This window comes from Fundulus heteroclitus, chromosome 8 (genome assembly GCF_011125445.2).
Source record: "Fundulus heteroclitus isolate FHET01 chromosome 8, MU-UCD_Fhet_4.1, whole genome shotgun sequence".
In the NCBI taxonomy this organism is placed as follows: domain Eukaryota; kingdom Metazoa; phylum Chordata; class Actinopteri; order Cyprinodontiformes; family Fundulidae; genus Fundulus; species Fundulus heteroclitus.
In genome coordinates this window covers 25,228,814-25,244,567 of record NC_046368.1, presented here as the reverse complement: position 1 = coordinate 25,244,567, position 15,754 = coordinate 25,228,814, and the positions used below count along the sequence as shown (strand labels likewise).

At 39.9% G+C, this 15,754-nt stretch overlaps 1 protein-coding gene across 6 annotated transcripts in view; it reads right to left on the bottom strand.

Annotated features, from left to right (window-relative positions):
• Nucleotides 1–1,648: 1,648 nt before the first annotated feature.
• LOC105918027 (electrogenic sodium bicarbonate cotransporter 1) overlaps nucleotides 1,649–15,754 on the bottom strand; it is a 51,067-nt gene continuing 36,961 nt past the window's right edge. For 2 of the 6 annotated variants that reach the window (XM_012853007.3, XM_012853010.3), the window contains 10 exons: nucleotides 12,358–12,471; nucleotides 10,699–10,860; nucleotides 9,564–9,742; nucleotides 9,158–9,230; nucleotides 8,201–8,269; nucleotides 6,549–6,722; nucleotides 6,291–6,455; nucleotides 6,073–6,166; nucleotides 5,720–5,791; nucleotides 1,649–4,049 (listed from right to left, as the gene is read on the bottom strand). In XM_012853007.3, coding sequence (XP_012708461.2) covers nucleotides 5,748–5,791; nucleotides 6,073–6,166; nucleotides 6,291–6,455; nucleotides 6,549–6,722; nucleotides 8,201–8,269; nucleotides 9,158–9,230; nucleotides 9,564–9,742; nucleotides 10,699–10,860; nucleotides 12,358–12,471 — 1,074 coding nt within the window. In that variant the 3' untranslated portion in view covers nucleotides 1,649–4,049; nucleotides 5,720–5,747. The remainder of the gene's footprint in view (nucleotides 4,050–5,719; nucleotides 5,792–6,072; nucleotides 6,167–6,290; nucleotides 6,456–6,548; nucleotides 6,723–8,200; nucleotides 8,270–9,157; nucleotides 9,231–9,563; nucleotides 9,743–10,698; nucleotides 10,861–12,357; nucleotides 12,472–15,754) is intronic. The other 4 variants (XM_036140417.1, XM_036140419.1, XM_012853009.3 and 1 more) reach the window with 3 other exon arrangements.

The following is a 15,754-nucleotide window of genomic DNA, read 5'->3' as shown; positions in this document are numbered from 1 at the left end:
CCAGACTGCATTGAATGTTAGTCTGCAGAGAGGATCAGCAGCGCTGCGCTTCCCTCCATCCAGGACTTGTACAGGACTAGGGTCAGGCAAAGGGCAGCTAACATCTCTGCAAAAGCCGCACAACCTGAACAAAAATTGTTTAGACTTTAACCTTCAGCTCTGTGTTACAGAGCGCCATTTTCTGAAACCAGCGGCTATAGAGACAGCTTCACGTGAACACCTTATAGCCTGAGTAGTCAGCTACACTGATGTCAAAACAAAATCAGCAGGTTGCAATACAATAACCTTGCATTCTTTTCTTTTCCTGATTTTAAATAAATGGCCGTACACATACATGTACCTACTGTTTCTATTATCTCCCCTAACGTTTATACACTGCAAACATAGAACTAAACATAAGAAAATATTTCTTGAAGTTAGAGTATTTTTCCTTGATTTGAGCAGGCAAATAAGATTATTTGCCAATGGAATAAGATTAGTACACTTAAAATAGCACCAATTTATCTCCATCATCTTATTTCAAGTGCAGTACATCTAATTATCTTATTCATTCCATTGGTAAATAATCTTATTTACCTGCTCAAATTAAGGAGAAATACATTCATTTTAGAAACTTTTACTTATTTCTAGTTCTCTTTTTGCAGTGTATATACAGTCACATTCAATAAATTAGATTTGAAACACATCATGTAGATTATCATTTTAAAAGCCGTTATTTCTTGTCACCCTCCCAACTCCAGCTAATAAAAACACAGCATTTAAGATTAGAATACTGCATCAGACCTATAAAAAAGCCAAAATGTCTTACATAGATATGACAACTATGTTTAATACCGGCTTTAAGGTCGGTTCTTTTTGTTTTAACAGGTACTTTTATTTTGACAAACAAAGTCTCTTAGAAATGCATATTCTAATGTATTGAAGATGAATGCATTTACTTGTCTGTACACTCACCATGCATCAAACCCAAGTCAAATTTTGCATTTGTGCACACAATCTTGGTCAATAAAGTTGATTCTGAAAATCCTCTTTAAGCATCTACGGACAGCTTTAGTAAACTATAGTACCTTACAAGTAAAATATTCACACCCCATGGCCTCCCCCCCCCCCCCCCCCCCCCCCCATTTAGCCATAGATTTCAGTGTGTTTTGTATTTTTTGAAAGGCAAAATGACATGCTTCTTGAGTTTTCTTTGTTTTGCAAAAAACAAAAGAAAGTTTGATTAACTTCCTGCAGCAACAACATGTAAAGGTTGAACTACTGTTCTTGGACCTTAACTGACACGCTGGAACCTATTAAAGAGGATTGCTGCCTTTCATGACTGTCGCGGTAGACAAAGGTGGATCCAAACGAGGACAGAGCGCTCATTATCCAGAATCAGCAAAGCAACATGTGAAGCCGTTGTGGAGAGACAACGTCAAAAAGAAAAATACCCCACTCTGTGAAGGGATTAGGAAAGATCAGCCTTTCCAGTTCCTGAGCTTGTGGGAGGCGAGTATTTATCTTTGAAGCGATGCTACTCCGACAGCTGTCACACACAGAAAGAAGCCTGAAATAATCAGGAAAATTGGGAGGCATACACCTTTTAGACCCTCATTAAAAAAAAAAAAAAAGTATCTTAGATATTTTAACAAAGAAGCAACAAGCATTTAAGAATCATTCAGATTGTTTTATTGCTCTCATTTAAAAACACGACTTCATAGAAAAACACTGACTCTTTCATTCCTTCGGAGTAACCTGATTGTCACATAAGATGCAGGTATAAAATTGCTTTTTCGTGTTACAGCATGATAAATACCGCTCTAATTTATGAGATCAAAACTAGAGAGGTCACAGTTCAAGATATACAGATTACAGAGATAACAGGAAGACAGGCTGGTTTGTGGGATAGAGCAACTTTAACAGTCATTAGCTTCACATTTATAACAGAATACTGGTGCAATTGTGAGAGGGATCTGAGATGTTTGCAATACCAACCAGTGCCGACAGAGATTGCACATGATACTATTCTTATGTAATGTCTTTTTACAGTTTAAATGAACTGAATGGATTACTCAACATATAAATGAATCCATCTTGCATCAATTAAACCAGTTTGGTACCAGTGATCCGCATAATCAAGTTACTTAACCAATGCAGGAACAATCCTAAATATCACATGTCTTGGCTAAATAAAATCGCAAAACTGTGCTGTGAAAAAGTATTTGCTCCATTTATAGACTTCTTCTGGTTTTTCTTTTTAGTCACACGCTTCAGGTCTTCACTATAGTTTTAATATCAGATAAAGATAACGAAAGTAAAAAACAACGAGCAGAACTTTAATCCGTTTTAGGTGTTGTGAGTGGACCTTAAAAACAGGCTAAAATTTAAGCTCTAATTAGCTTTAGGGGACATTGAAAGTTTAGTTTGTCTTTACTGGGCTTATCTTTGCCAGATATCCATATTCATCATATGGTCTGCAACATGTTACTGTAACCAAAAAGCAAAAACAGAAGAAACGTGTAAGGAGGCAAATAGCTTTTCACAGCGCTGTATAAGGTTTCTTTTCTGAAGATGTGCAGAATTTTTTTTTCTCCAGACACTCTTTGAATTATTATTGCATTATTTAAAAAAAAAAAAAAAAAAAAAAGATCACAACTTCAAAAGTACTTCAAGATTAAATATTAATCAAATTATCAGCCTCTGGATAAAATCACATTGTAAAATAAAAGCTACCTAATAAAACAACTGCATGCCAACATAACGCTGAACTCAACAGATGCACTAGAATATATTTCTCCTCGATGTCAGTGTTTGAAATATCAACAAAAGTGTTTTGTCATATATTAATGCCATGTTCAGTTGATTAAATGCAAACATCAAAAGTATTACCTTTTTTTTATATAAAAATTGGGTGGATTTTACCCTTTAATGCATCTGCTATTTAACATGATCTTATAACAATAAAAAAAACAACACCATCAGTCACAAAAGGAATCTGACATGTATACAGTGCCAAATTGAAGAAATAAAGGATAAATCAAATTAGTCTTTGATCACAAATCATTGCACAACAGATGCATTATCTAAAAAAGTTGTCTGGCACCTACAGAGAAGAGGAGGTAGAGCTACATAAGGGTTTCATACATCTAGTAAACAGAGAAAAGAAAGCTGAGTGGATGCAGAGCATGAAGAAGACATAATATTAATTTAAAAAATAATAATATTACTATTTCCACCCCTCACATGAGATTCATCCAGCAAGCCATTTTGCTGTGAGCTTAAATATAATAATAAATATATAGGTAGAAGAAGGAGAAATAACAGTGAAAAAAAAAAAACAGGACACCTGTGTGTTGTTACAGACTGAGACAAAGTTGGCTTTTTTTTTTGTTTGTTTTTTTCAAATTTCAAAGTTGGAACGGGGCAGGAAAATCTTTTTGAACTCAACGTAAAGGTCGGCTTGTGACTGTGCATTGAATGACTTTGTGTTGCTCTTTTTGTTCACAGCGTGTAAACGGAAGACGTGTGGATCCCGTCGGATGATGTTCAGGCAGAGATTTCAGTAACTTCTGAATAAAGCAAAGTTGTTTTTTAAGCATTTTATAGCAAATAAAAATTCAACTGGGGGCAAAGATATGTACACAGGGACTGAGTTTAGTGTATACCAGAATTGCTTATGCTTCCTGGACCTCTGTTCATGGCTACAAATGGTAAAATTGCCGATCAATAAATTAACGAAACACGCTTTCAAAACTAACGCTTAGGAACCCCGGTTGTTTTTAGGCCAGTGGTGCGCGAGCTCTCTCTGGTGATCCAGTACCACCGAAGTTTTAAGACAAATACGTCCAGCTATTCTGAACCGAACCTTTATGTAAAATCATAACCGCTACGAATCGGCACTGTGGTAGTAAGAACAAAATAAGAGGATGGCTATGTTTGCAGTGTTGCTGTGCTGTTTCTTTAGAGATTTCTTTCACAGTTCGGTTTCAGGGCTCTTCCTCCCGAGGAAACCATTATCCTCCCGCTCGATCCGAATCCGAGGTGAACCATGTGAGCCGCTGCCAAGACTGGGAGAAGGACACACACACACACACACACACAAATGACATTAGGTTTCTTGCCATATTCACATTGCTTTACAAACACGAAACTTGCAAACTTGGACAAACACGTGGAAGATGGCGCTCTGGTGAGATAATAGCAGAACCAAACTTTTCCACATTGCACATCACCCTGAGGGGACCTATTGTGACAGTGAGCTACGGATATGCCAGTAAAGCTGGGACTGGGAAGTGTTGATGAGAAGGTGGATATGAAGGTAAATGCGGGCAGATCCAGGAAGAAAGCTCGCTGGAGACTGAAAAACACCGGAGACGAGGGTGGAATCCACCCACCGACAGGAAAACAACCCTAGAAATCAAGCTTTTTTAGATCAAAGCATATCCGTGTACCTGAATGGCCCAGTCAAAGCCCAGACCTAAGCCTCATGGAGAATCTGTACTGATACTTCCACAGTTTATTGTTGTCTAATCCAGTGTTGGGGAGTAACGGATTACATGTAACGACGTTACATAATTTAATGACAAAAAAGGGTAACTGTAATTCGTTACAGTTACAATGAGAAAATATGTAATTCAGTTACAGTTACTTCCGAAAATATTAAGAATTACAAATTTAGTAATTTTTTTTTTTTAAATATAAAGAAAAACCTTTGCGAAATATGTAATGATATTTTTATTGCTTCGCGCCCTGTATCGCCGTTTCCCGCTACGGCTCCTTGTCTCTATCACTCTGATCCATCCTGTGCTGGTGGAGCCTTCTGAAAGCATCAAAGCATCAAAAATGACAGCCTTCAAGCTTGTTGACAGCCACCTCTTGTTATTCACACACAACAATAAACCGTGAGAGCCGACGTGTGTTGTGAAACTGCAAAACTTTGTCTTAAGCGGAAAAGCAAACGCGCGTCTGCACAGCTCAGCGTTCACAGTGTTGCGTTCGTGAGCATCGGAAAGCTATGGTGCATTCAGGAGCATAAGCCATTTCAGTTTTACAACGAAAAAGGCAGAAAACGGAACAGAACTTAACTCAATAATGTATTTATCCAGAAACAGTGTGGGCTTTCTTACAATACTGAATGCTCTTTAACTGTATTACTGTTATTTTTGATTATGGACATCTGCTAGCTTTTTATTCTAAAAAAATCTATTATATTACAGCAGCAAATTATCAAAGTTTTTCAAAGCCTGTTTAAAAGCTCCAAATGGGGCTTCAGATCATACAGCAACAATTGTGCTGTCATTGTTTTACAGGGCAGAATTTGCATTTGCTGACTCTTGTCCTTTAACTACTGATGGATATACAGGAATAGAGTCATACAAGTGTCAATTCCCAATTCCTTTTTTTTAAGGTTCACATTCAGTTCTCAAAATTAAATGTTGAAGTTAAAGTAATCAAGAAGTAATCAAAGTAATTAGTTACATTACTTTTTAAAAGTAATCGAAAAAGTTACACTACAATTACATTTTAAACAAAGTAACTTGTAACTGTAACAGATTACATTTTTAAAGTAACTTACCCAACACTGGTCTAATCATAAGAGAATGCCACACGCTTTTAATTGTGTAACATAATGAAAACCATGTATCCTTTTTCATGATACATGTACTCGTTTGCAAATCCACTCATACATACGGAAATAAATGAAGATGACGAAGAAGAGGAGGAGGATGGTACTCACTTACACAGTGGGAGAGACAAAGTAGTGTTCAGCACGGTGAATGGGGGTTAAGGAAAATCTGCGGCTGATCTCCTGCAGAAAAACGAGCAAAAAAACGTTGTTTTTTTTTAGGCGAGACCGTACGTTTGCACTTAAGCGGCAAATGCAGAAACTGAAGAAAAGAAAGCAAGCGCTGTGAAGCTCCGTGTGGGGCGACAGCATAAACGTGGCCGCTAACAGTCTGAGCTGGCAGGAGCAGAGTCAGCGCTAAAAGGAAATCAGTGCGGCAGGAAAAGTTGAGCACGGAGCCTTTAGAAGCCAAGTCGGAGCAGCTCTTGGAGCGAGGAGCAAAGCAAACCCTGTCTAGTACTCACTATCCAAAGATTTATCCCCCAACATGGGCTCCTGTTCCATCATATCCATAGAGATTTTTATAGAGGGGATATTTTCATGGTAGGGGTAGTCGGACTGTGGGAGGACGGAGGGACAACATTAACACTGGAGATCTACTTCCTGACACATCACGTCAACACAGGATTCAAGAAAACGTTTTTTTTTTTGTGTGGACACTTTACTATCGACTATTACTTACAAAGTCAATTTCACTGTCGATGCTTCCCTTCTTCTTGTTCTTCTTCTTCTTCTCATCCTCCTTCTTCTTCTTATCTTTCTCTGGGATCACGTCGTCCAGGTAGCTGAGGTCGTGTTGGGAGAACACGTAGTCCATGGCCTTTCGGACAGCAACCAACGCCAGGATCTATGAACACGGGGTGCAGGGAGATTACCCTCAACGCTTGCTCCACTCCCCCCCCCCCCCGTTTCCCCAGGATGTACATCCACCGATACTCACCATGACGGGGAAAATGATGGCAGCCACAGTAGACTTGAGGACCCACAGGAGAGCCAGACAAAGGGCCTGGATGAAGGTGAACAGGTGGATGCGCCTCTGGGGGACGTGGCGCAGGTAGATCAGGTCCGGCTGGTGCTTGGCAGGCATGAGGAGCAGCTGCAGACGGTCCATGAACTGGGGGCATGCATACAGACAATTAGGGTGGAGGGGGGAAAAAATGAATGAATGAATGAAAACTTTATTGTCATTGTCACAAGAACAACGAAATTTAGTGCCATCGATCCGTGCATATGTTTAAAAAAAAACAAAAAAACAATAATAAATAAATAATAAATAAATCTCTGTCTCTCAATTTACACACAATATAAGAAATAAATAACAAATAACTGATAAAAACAACTAAAAAATTAAAAATAGCACAGCACGGTGAAAAAACTGCATTGAAAGAAATCACACCTGGTCAATGCTTCTCATGGGGGCATGGGGGCGGGGGGGGTTCCACCAAAGCTTTTATGGCATGAGAACTAGCTGAACCAGAAACGTCTTGCTGGTATGAGAACCGGTTCTACTCGAAGTAACACAAAGAACCAGTTTGTCATTTTACACGCAGAGAGCCGGCCCGTCACACACACACACACACGTCTGTTCACAAATATTTTTTTTGTCTTCCCTCAGCTGCGACGTGCCACGTTTCGTTCTGACCGACCTCAGATCGTTCCTTTAAAAACAAGCGGTCGGCACAAAAAGGTGTAAAAAAAAAAAAAAAAAGAGATATCACCTACTGGGGACGGTAAAAGTTTCAGCCGTGAGATATAAACCCGGCTCTTAAACCGCGGCAGTGAAAGGAATGCAGTGCATTTTACCCAAATGTATCACTTACAGACATAATCACAGCAAACGGAAGAAAAACAAGAGATCTTTGTCGGAACTGACGCTGCAGTAAATAAATAACGCCGCACCGGTATCTAAGGAAACGAGGAAATAACCGGATATGTCACCAGCGAGGCAGGTTGATGGAAAGCCTCCTTGTGAGTGGCTGCCAGGCTGTTGGGCGACTCTCTGCTGGCTACTTCTCTCTGCTTTTCTTTAAAAAATTGCTCAGGCCGAGTGGGATTCGATGAAGGGCTTGTGTGAACAGCATTTTGCAAGCCTAGCTACAGCTGCTGAGTTGAATTTAGCTCTGGACTTTGACTAGGCCGTTCTTACACATGAATCTGCTTTAATCTAAACCGTGATTTGGATGCTGGTCAGCGAGAAGATGATCCTTCATCAAACCGTGAAGTCTTGACCAGCCCCCACCCAACCCTCCCCTCAGCATTATGCTGCTACGACCATGTCGTTCAGGGCATAGGCTTTCCATCACGCTTTTTTTATGTTTGACTATTTTGTCTTTTGGAATCAAATGCACATTTTACTTTTCCGATCATGTCACCTTTCCCTTTCATTTCACAAATATGCGCTGCTTTCTGATAGTCCTCATACAATCCCAATGAAATACGCAAATATTTGTTATTGCAACACGAACTGTGACAAGGGGGCCTATATCCAAGTTCTGTAAAGAAAGAAAACACGAAGCTGAGACAGCCACACACTCATCATGTTGTGAGTTTTACTGCTGCTTAGAGGTCCACAAGCAAAGTGGCAAAACTCACCTGGACACCATTGAGTGATGCTACGCCCATGTAGAGGAACACACCATAGAGCACAGGCATGGGGATGAACTGCAGACAACAGAGCAAAAAGCTGATCACATGATGCCTGTGGCTGACTGCAGGATAAATAGTTTAAACTAAATAACAATAACAATAATAATAATAATAATAATAACAATAATAACAATAATAATAATAATAATAATAATAATAATAATAATAATAATAATAATAATAATTATTATTATTATTATTATTATTATTATTATTATTATTATTATTATTATTATTATAGAAAATATTTTTTTTCCTGGTACATGGAACAACAGGTACTATTTTGCCATCACTGCCTATTTAAACGTAGCTCACAAGCAGCTTTTCTAAGAGCAGCACATAGTCAAAAGTGAGTTTGCTGTCACTGTTGCATCTTTAACATTTCCCTAATAAGCACGAGCCAGCCTTGTAAAAACTTTAAAACTGCAAAAGAAAAAATAATCCTTGCAAGGTTGTACAAAAGCTCCCAAGCAGTGAAAATTGGAAAAAAAAAAAACTGGAGCTATAAGTGTAAAAATGGGACTGGATGTAGCATCATTCAAAACATTTCCAAAATATCCTAAGACTTGCACACCAGATGAGATGAGAGTGGGTTTTCTTTGCCTGAAGGGTGTAGTGCACAACATGGCCACAGGGGGGAGCAGCAGCTCCAACAACAGCACCCACTCTGTCCTTTCCCCAACTTAATGAGGGAATGGAAACTCTACTGCTGCAATCGGAGCTTAAAGTCCTGATGAATGGGCCTATTTCACATTGAATTAGTTCAGGTACAGGGGATTCTAATCGGATGAACGGAACATTTTCAATGATTTAAAAACATAAAACAAGTGACGAGAGCTTGTCCTAAGACGGGCGGACTGTAATCCACGGTTCTGTGGAAGAATTAGGAGCTGGACGGAATACCTTGAGGATAGGAGCCATGAAGACAGAGAGTCCCGTCAGGAGGAACACACAGATGCCAGTGACTCTCTGTTCTCTGGACAGGCGGAGAAAGAAAAACACGCAAATCAGCGTCAGATTTAAAGCGGTGTTTGTCATATGTGTGAAATTCCACAGCAGCATTTCAAACCTCACTAAGACAGATTCTGATTGAGGTTTTTTTTAGCATGTAAAAGTGACGGGTAAAAGTTCATTAAAACAATGTAAAGGAAATGTCTTTTATCAGCTATACAAAGGAATGAAAAAAAAAATAAAACAATTCCAATTGAACAAGCTCTTGGCGACATCCTTCTTACGAATGCATATAGAGCATAAAAAGCGGCTGTAAGTATGATGGGGGACGGCAGAGGTGCGGACAGCGTCAACCCACCTGACGCCCAGGAACTTGGGCTGCTCTCCGGGAGCGGACGTCTGCGTCTCCATTTTCAGAGAGTCGATGTGGGCGATGGAGATGACGGTGGCGGCTACGTACCACGGCAGCCCCATGAAGGAGCACAATATCATCAGGATGGCCACCCAGAACAGGTCCAGGTGGTACCCGGCCCCTTTCTGAGCACGGTGCAGGACAAGAAAGAGAACAGCATGATGGGTTTGCTAGGGTTACAGATATTAGCTAGAGTCGGTCTAGTGTCGTCGCACGTCGATGGCTCCTCTTGTGTTACAGAGCAAAAATCCTTTAACTTTACAACCACACAGTTGAACATATTTTAGGATTTTATGAAGAAGCCCAATACCAAGCAGTGCATCTCCAGGAAGTGGAAGCAAAACGATACATTTCTTACAAGTAAGAATCTAAAGAGTCTAACATGCTTTTGTGTTCAGCAGGGATGTACGGCGTCCGTCTTCCGTCACCAACACGATTTGCATAAAGGCCAAAACATTTCACTTTTGGTCTCATCTGAGCAGAAGGACTTTAAATAACTGCACACCACACTCACCTGATATCTATTGATGAAGGATTTCAAAAACCGTCTGTCGTTTTGCTTCCGCTTCACCATGACGCACTGCTTTTATGTTGGTCTATCACTTAAAGTCCCAGTAAAACACATTCAAACTGGAGGTTGTAACGTGACAAAACGTGGAAAAGGTTCAACTGCTGTGAATCCTTCAGCCATTCGCTGTCTCTACCTCAGAATCAATAAAAGTCAGCCGAACTGCAAAGCTTATTAGTAGTTAATAAAAGGACTCATTGTCTCATCTATGGACTTAAATACTGTGTTTATTTTTAAGCTTTTATGTCAGACCCTATTTAAAATGTTAAAAAGTATTGTATGCAGCTCTAAAATACTTCAAAGTCGGATGTTCAAAATGTATTTATTTAATTTCACATTTCCAAAACTTTCTCCCGAACGTTCGGCACTCTGGTAGTTCCCACTAAGATCAAAAAGCATCAGTTTTATTTAAAGATTGTGTTAACATAAGACAGACATAAAGGCTTCTTCCTCCAGTAGTTGGTAGTTAGGCATTCATCTCATCCTTCAACAGCTTCCAGGAGGGCCGCCTACCTTTAGCTTGTGTTCTTTCCTGTTGACAATCACGGCAGTGATCTGTTGATCCATGAAAATCAGAATCGTGACCAAGAGGGCAGGAAGTGCAGCTGCCAGGAGCACCCACCAGGGGTTTTCTCCGAAGGGAGGAATAAACCAGCCCCTCTTTGGACTTGTGGGCTGCAGAAATGAAAGAAAAGTTAGAGCTACCAGCAGAAGGACCCACCTGGCCAATCCTAAACCTGATTCTCGGGTGAACAAAGGCCACATACAAGTCCAACGCCAACATCCGAAGCATAAAATTAAACCGCCCCAAAGAGCGCGGGTAGCTGAACACCCAGTAGGTTTGAATTACTGGTGCATTATTATGTGACGGAGAAGAGCGAACTAAACCTCTTGGGCAAAGAAAGCTAGCTCTGTGCTGGTAACTAGAAGACCGTCTGTTCTCACATCACCTGTAATCAACTTCTGCCCACTCCTCCATCAAAAGGGAAGCCCGGTGGGCCTGCCGGCGGTCCAACATTTGAGCTCAGAAATCTCCAAGAATGCCCGTGTCTTAGTTTCAGGTAATATGTATCCAACTGAGCAAACTACAGAGAGAGTATTATGCAGGGCTTTCAAAGAATTAGGGAGGCTCTCTTGCAGAAACATGGCTGATTAAGGGCGTAATCTAAGGAAACAGCACTCTGCTGACCACTGCACTGTCCTTTGTCTGAAGGACATCCAACACCAGCGTGTCAAGCTCACGGTGAAACACCTGCACGCACGTCCCGGTACATCTCAGAGAATCAGAATATCATGCAAAAAGTGAAAAAAAAAAAAATATTAATAATAATTGTAACCCATTTCAAAAAGTGGAACTGAAATTTATAGCTACATTATGCATAATGTGTAATATTTGTACCCCTTGTTTCTAGTAATTTTGACGATTTCGGTGCACAGCTAATGAAACCCCCCCACCAGAAAAAGTTAAAAAAAAAAAATAAAAAAAAAATTGCTACCCATTTCAAAAAGTGGAACTCAAAATTATAGCTTAATTTCGCATAATGCGTAATATTTTCATCCCTTGTTTCTAGAAATTTTGACCATTTCGGTGCACAGCTAATGAAAACCCAAAATTCAGTCTCTCACAAAAGTAGAATATAACATCAAATCAGCGGGTTGACACGAGGAATGCAACATGCTGCGGTTATCCCCATTGCTGGTGCACCTTTTCCTACCACAGTTTCTTTCTTCCACTCAACTTTCTATGAACGTGCTTGGCACAGCGCTCTGAACAACTCACGTATTCAACAACGACCTTTTGTATCTTAAGATCCTTGTGGAAGGTTTCAATGACTGTCTACTGGACATCTGTCAAGTTAGCAGTTTTCACCACAATTGTGTGGGCCATAAAATGGCCATAGCATAACATTTATACATTAAAAGGCTTTTTTCTTTTTTTTTTGAAAAATTGGTGTTACATATGTAATATTCAAATTTTCTTACTGAATATTGGGTGTTCATTATCTGTAAGCCATAATAATCCCAATTACAAAAAACAAAGGCTTGAAATATTTCACTCTGTGTATAATGTATCTATAGATGACTTTCACTTCATGAAATGAACACTTTTTCATGATATTCATAGTTTCTGATGAGTAACTGTACATGTTACTTTAATGTGTGGGGGCTTACCTTAAATTCACTAGGCACTAAAAGCTTTGGAGTGGCCACACCGACCAAGGCGTCAACGCCACAGAAGAGAAGAATGGTCAAGATGATTGCAAAGTCACTGATGAGCTTCCTCACCTAGAAAGAGGACACCGTCACTGTAGGTTAGACAGTTTCAGCTGACTTACACATTTTCTGAATTAAAAAAAAAAGACGTGGGACAGCATTACTTGTTGTGCACTCTTTAAATGCACGATGTAACATTCTTGCAACATTGCAACCACAAACCTACATGTTACATTGTTTAGATTCCATGTGGTAGAGTCGACCAACACAAAGCAGCACATAGTGGTGAAGTGGGGGAAAAACGATGCACGCTTTTAAAAGTTACGTCGCACAAACAACAATGGAATAAGCGTGGATTGTGTTTGCATTTAGCCTCCTTGAGTCAATAGTCTGCAGAACCATTAGCTGCTAATACAGCTCAATTTCCTTTGGGGTGTATCTCTAGTAGCTTTGGACATCTAGAGACCGAAGCCTTTGGCCATTCTTCTGTGAAAAAGAAGCTGGAACTCAGTCAGACTGAATGGAGATCATCTGTGAACAAGTTTTAGGTGTTGCCAAGGTTTTCCAACTGGACTTAGCTCTGGCTGTAGGGTGGCCAATTGTAGCATAGCTGTAGGCTTTGTTCTAAACCCGCCACAAGGTTAACCTCCAACCCAGTTTTAAGTCTTTTGCAGCTTCTAATAGGTTTCCTTCCAGGATTATCCTTTACTTAGCTCCATCAACCTTCCAATCAACTCTAAACAGCTTCCCTGTACCTGCTGAATAAGAGCATCCCCACACCATGTGCCAGCATGGCGAGGACGCGTTCGCTAATCAGAACTCAGGTTCATACGTGGTTTTGAGACATAACTCTGCTCCAAACCCGGGCCGTTTTTAGGCTCCTGAAACGCTGAGGGCTTTAGCCCAGGCCAAAATAGTTTAACCTTCGCAAGACAACGGCACAGTGATTTAAAATGAAGATAATGTAGGACACGTTGTACCTGTTTGAATGTAAATTATTGCAAATTAAATTCTTTTTACTCTGTTTTAATGTTTTGTTCGTGTTTGAAAAGAAGGATGAAGAGAGACACTTTAGGTTGGATGAAAAAAATTATTTTGCTGAAGCAGATTTTGTGATATTTAGAAAATGCTTAATTTGATTTTCTGCTTATTTCATCTGAGAAAAGTTGTTCTTAGAGAAACTGTGTTTGCTTAAGGTCAAATAAGTGTGCCTCTTGTCTCATCTATGTAAATCTATGTTTTGTTTTTTTTATTTCCAACGCACATCAATGTGTTCAACGTCTCAGGCTCCATGGTCGTCATTTCTCTCATTTCAAAAAAAGGAAACTGGCATGAAGTCAATTTTCTAAAATCCAAGTTAAATGGTGAGATCTAAAAAAAATAAATGTATATGTTTTAATTATGCTGAGAGGTTTCCAAACATTAGATTAAAACTGATTCTCTAAATATGTTCCTTTTTTCATGTCCTGTTTTACTCCAGTCTTTCCAGTCCTTTATTCCACTAATGAAGAAACACTTTTCATTAGCCAGGCCAAAAATGATAAATACAGCATTTTATCTGTTGTTCTCCACTGAGCGTGAGTCATTAGTCCTGTGTTTACTATTAAACACGTTCAGTAGTGAAAAAGATGATAAATTGTGGTGTTTGAAATATAACAAAGCCTCATCCTGGACCTTTCTTGCTTTCTTGGACTTGTATCTTGTCCCGTCATCACTTTCAACAATACAGTTATTAATAACTGTATACATGAAACTGTACAGTACCTTCAATAAAACTGCTTTCTTGTTTAATTTGTTCAGTGTATATATAGTTTAGACATATTGCATGTTTTATTCAGAAAAATTAAACAGTTAACACATTTTGTGAGTTATTTCTTAATAATGCTACAACTTTAAAAAAGCACAGATCTTTGTTTAGAATCAGCACAGAAATTATCAGCGAAACGAGGGAGGCTTACTTTTGCCTTTACCACTATGTTAAACTGGTAGATTTTATTATTTTTTTAATGAGCAACACTTTTTTTCTGTCTACAAGTAGAATCGGACTTGCTGCAGCAGTGAGATGCAACGTGCTGATCTGAAGGACCTCTCATTGCGTTTACCTACTTTAGCGTCGAATGTTTTTGTTTTGATCGAACAAAAGGACCAGATACTTTTTACATCGTGGTCCAGATGCTGCTAGAAGCTCACAGAACGGATTCCTGCTGGTTATATCATGATCAGGGGGTCTCCTTTATAAAACTTACCTACACCCAAAATGTGGCCTAAAACGTGCGTGCATCACTTTCCACGCAAAAGTTGGGATCTATTTAAAAAATAAAAATAAAAACCTGACGGGAAAATGTGCGGTCCTCACAGCATCACTGACCCAGTAGTACGCTCATTTTGGAGGGAAATCGGCGACGCAGATGGTAAAGTGGTAAATTGCAGCCAAACTGCATCATGATTCCTCTCAGATGTTAAATTTCCCTCCATCCATATCTGACTTTAACTTTATCAAAAGCATTCAAAACCACAGTGTTATTCATGTTTGCCCTGGTGCTGGAAGACCTTGCAGTTAGGAGAATTAGGAGGAAACGTGATTTCAAGGATGGAATATGTCCTGGCCAATGATGATGACAGGCCGCTTTAGACTCAGAGCATTGTATTCTGCTGTAACCCACAGGGGGGAGGGGCTACACCTCCTCCCCAGGTGCTGAATGGCAGCTCTCCAACCCCCAGGGCACAGGTGTGCTTACCGCTCACACCTGTGCAGTGCTCAGCTTTCATCGGCTTCCTAAAATACTTTTTGCCCTTTTTTTTTTTTTTTTTAGTGGTTGGGGGGGGGGGGGGCATTATCATCTAGGAGAAAACGTCTTGGTCTCCATTCCTCCTCTGAATGTCGATCTGAGCGCACGGCCTCAGGGGAACTTCAACAGGAAGTACGGCTGTCATTTGACGTTTAAAACGACAATCAGGTTTAATTTTTAACGTGTTCTTTTAAAGAGGGCAACATCTGTAACTTTACCTATCTGTGAAATTTTCTCAACGTTTCTTAGTTTTTTCTCTGTGGAGACAGGTCACCATGACGGGGGGGGGGGGGGGGGGGGGGGGGTCGAGATGACCAGCTGACCCATTTTTAATCCACATTGACCTCCGTGAGGTGCTTTGCATCGCGTGTAGAGGGAGGAACGTGAGGCAGAAGCTGGTCCGCAAACGTTTAAATACATTTATTAATGTATGGCGCATGGTTTTTTAAATAAGATTTTTTTTTTTTTTTGCTGTACACCGTTTTCCTTTTTTTTTGGCCGTACATACAATTTCAGTATGGATTCCATGCAATGTTTTATCAATGAGACCCCAGGACTAACCTAAA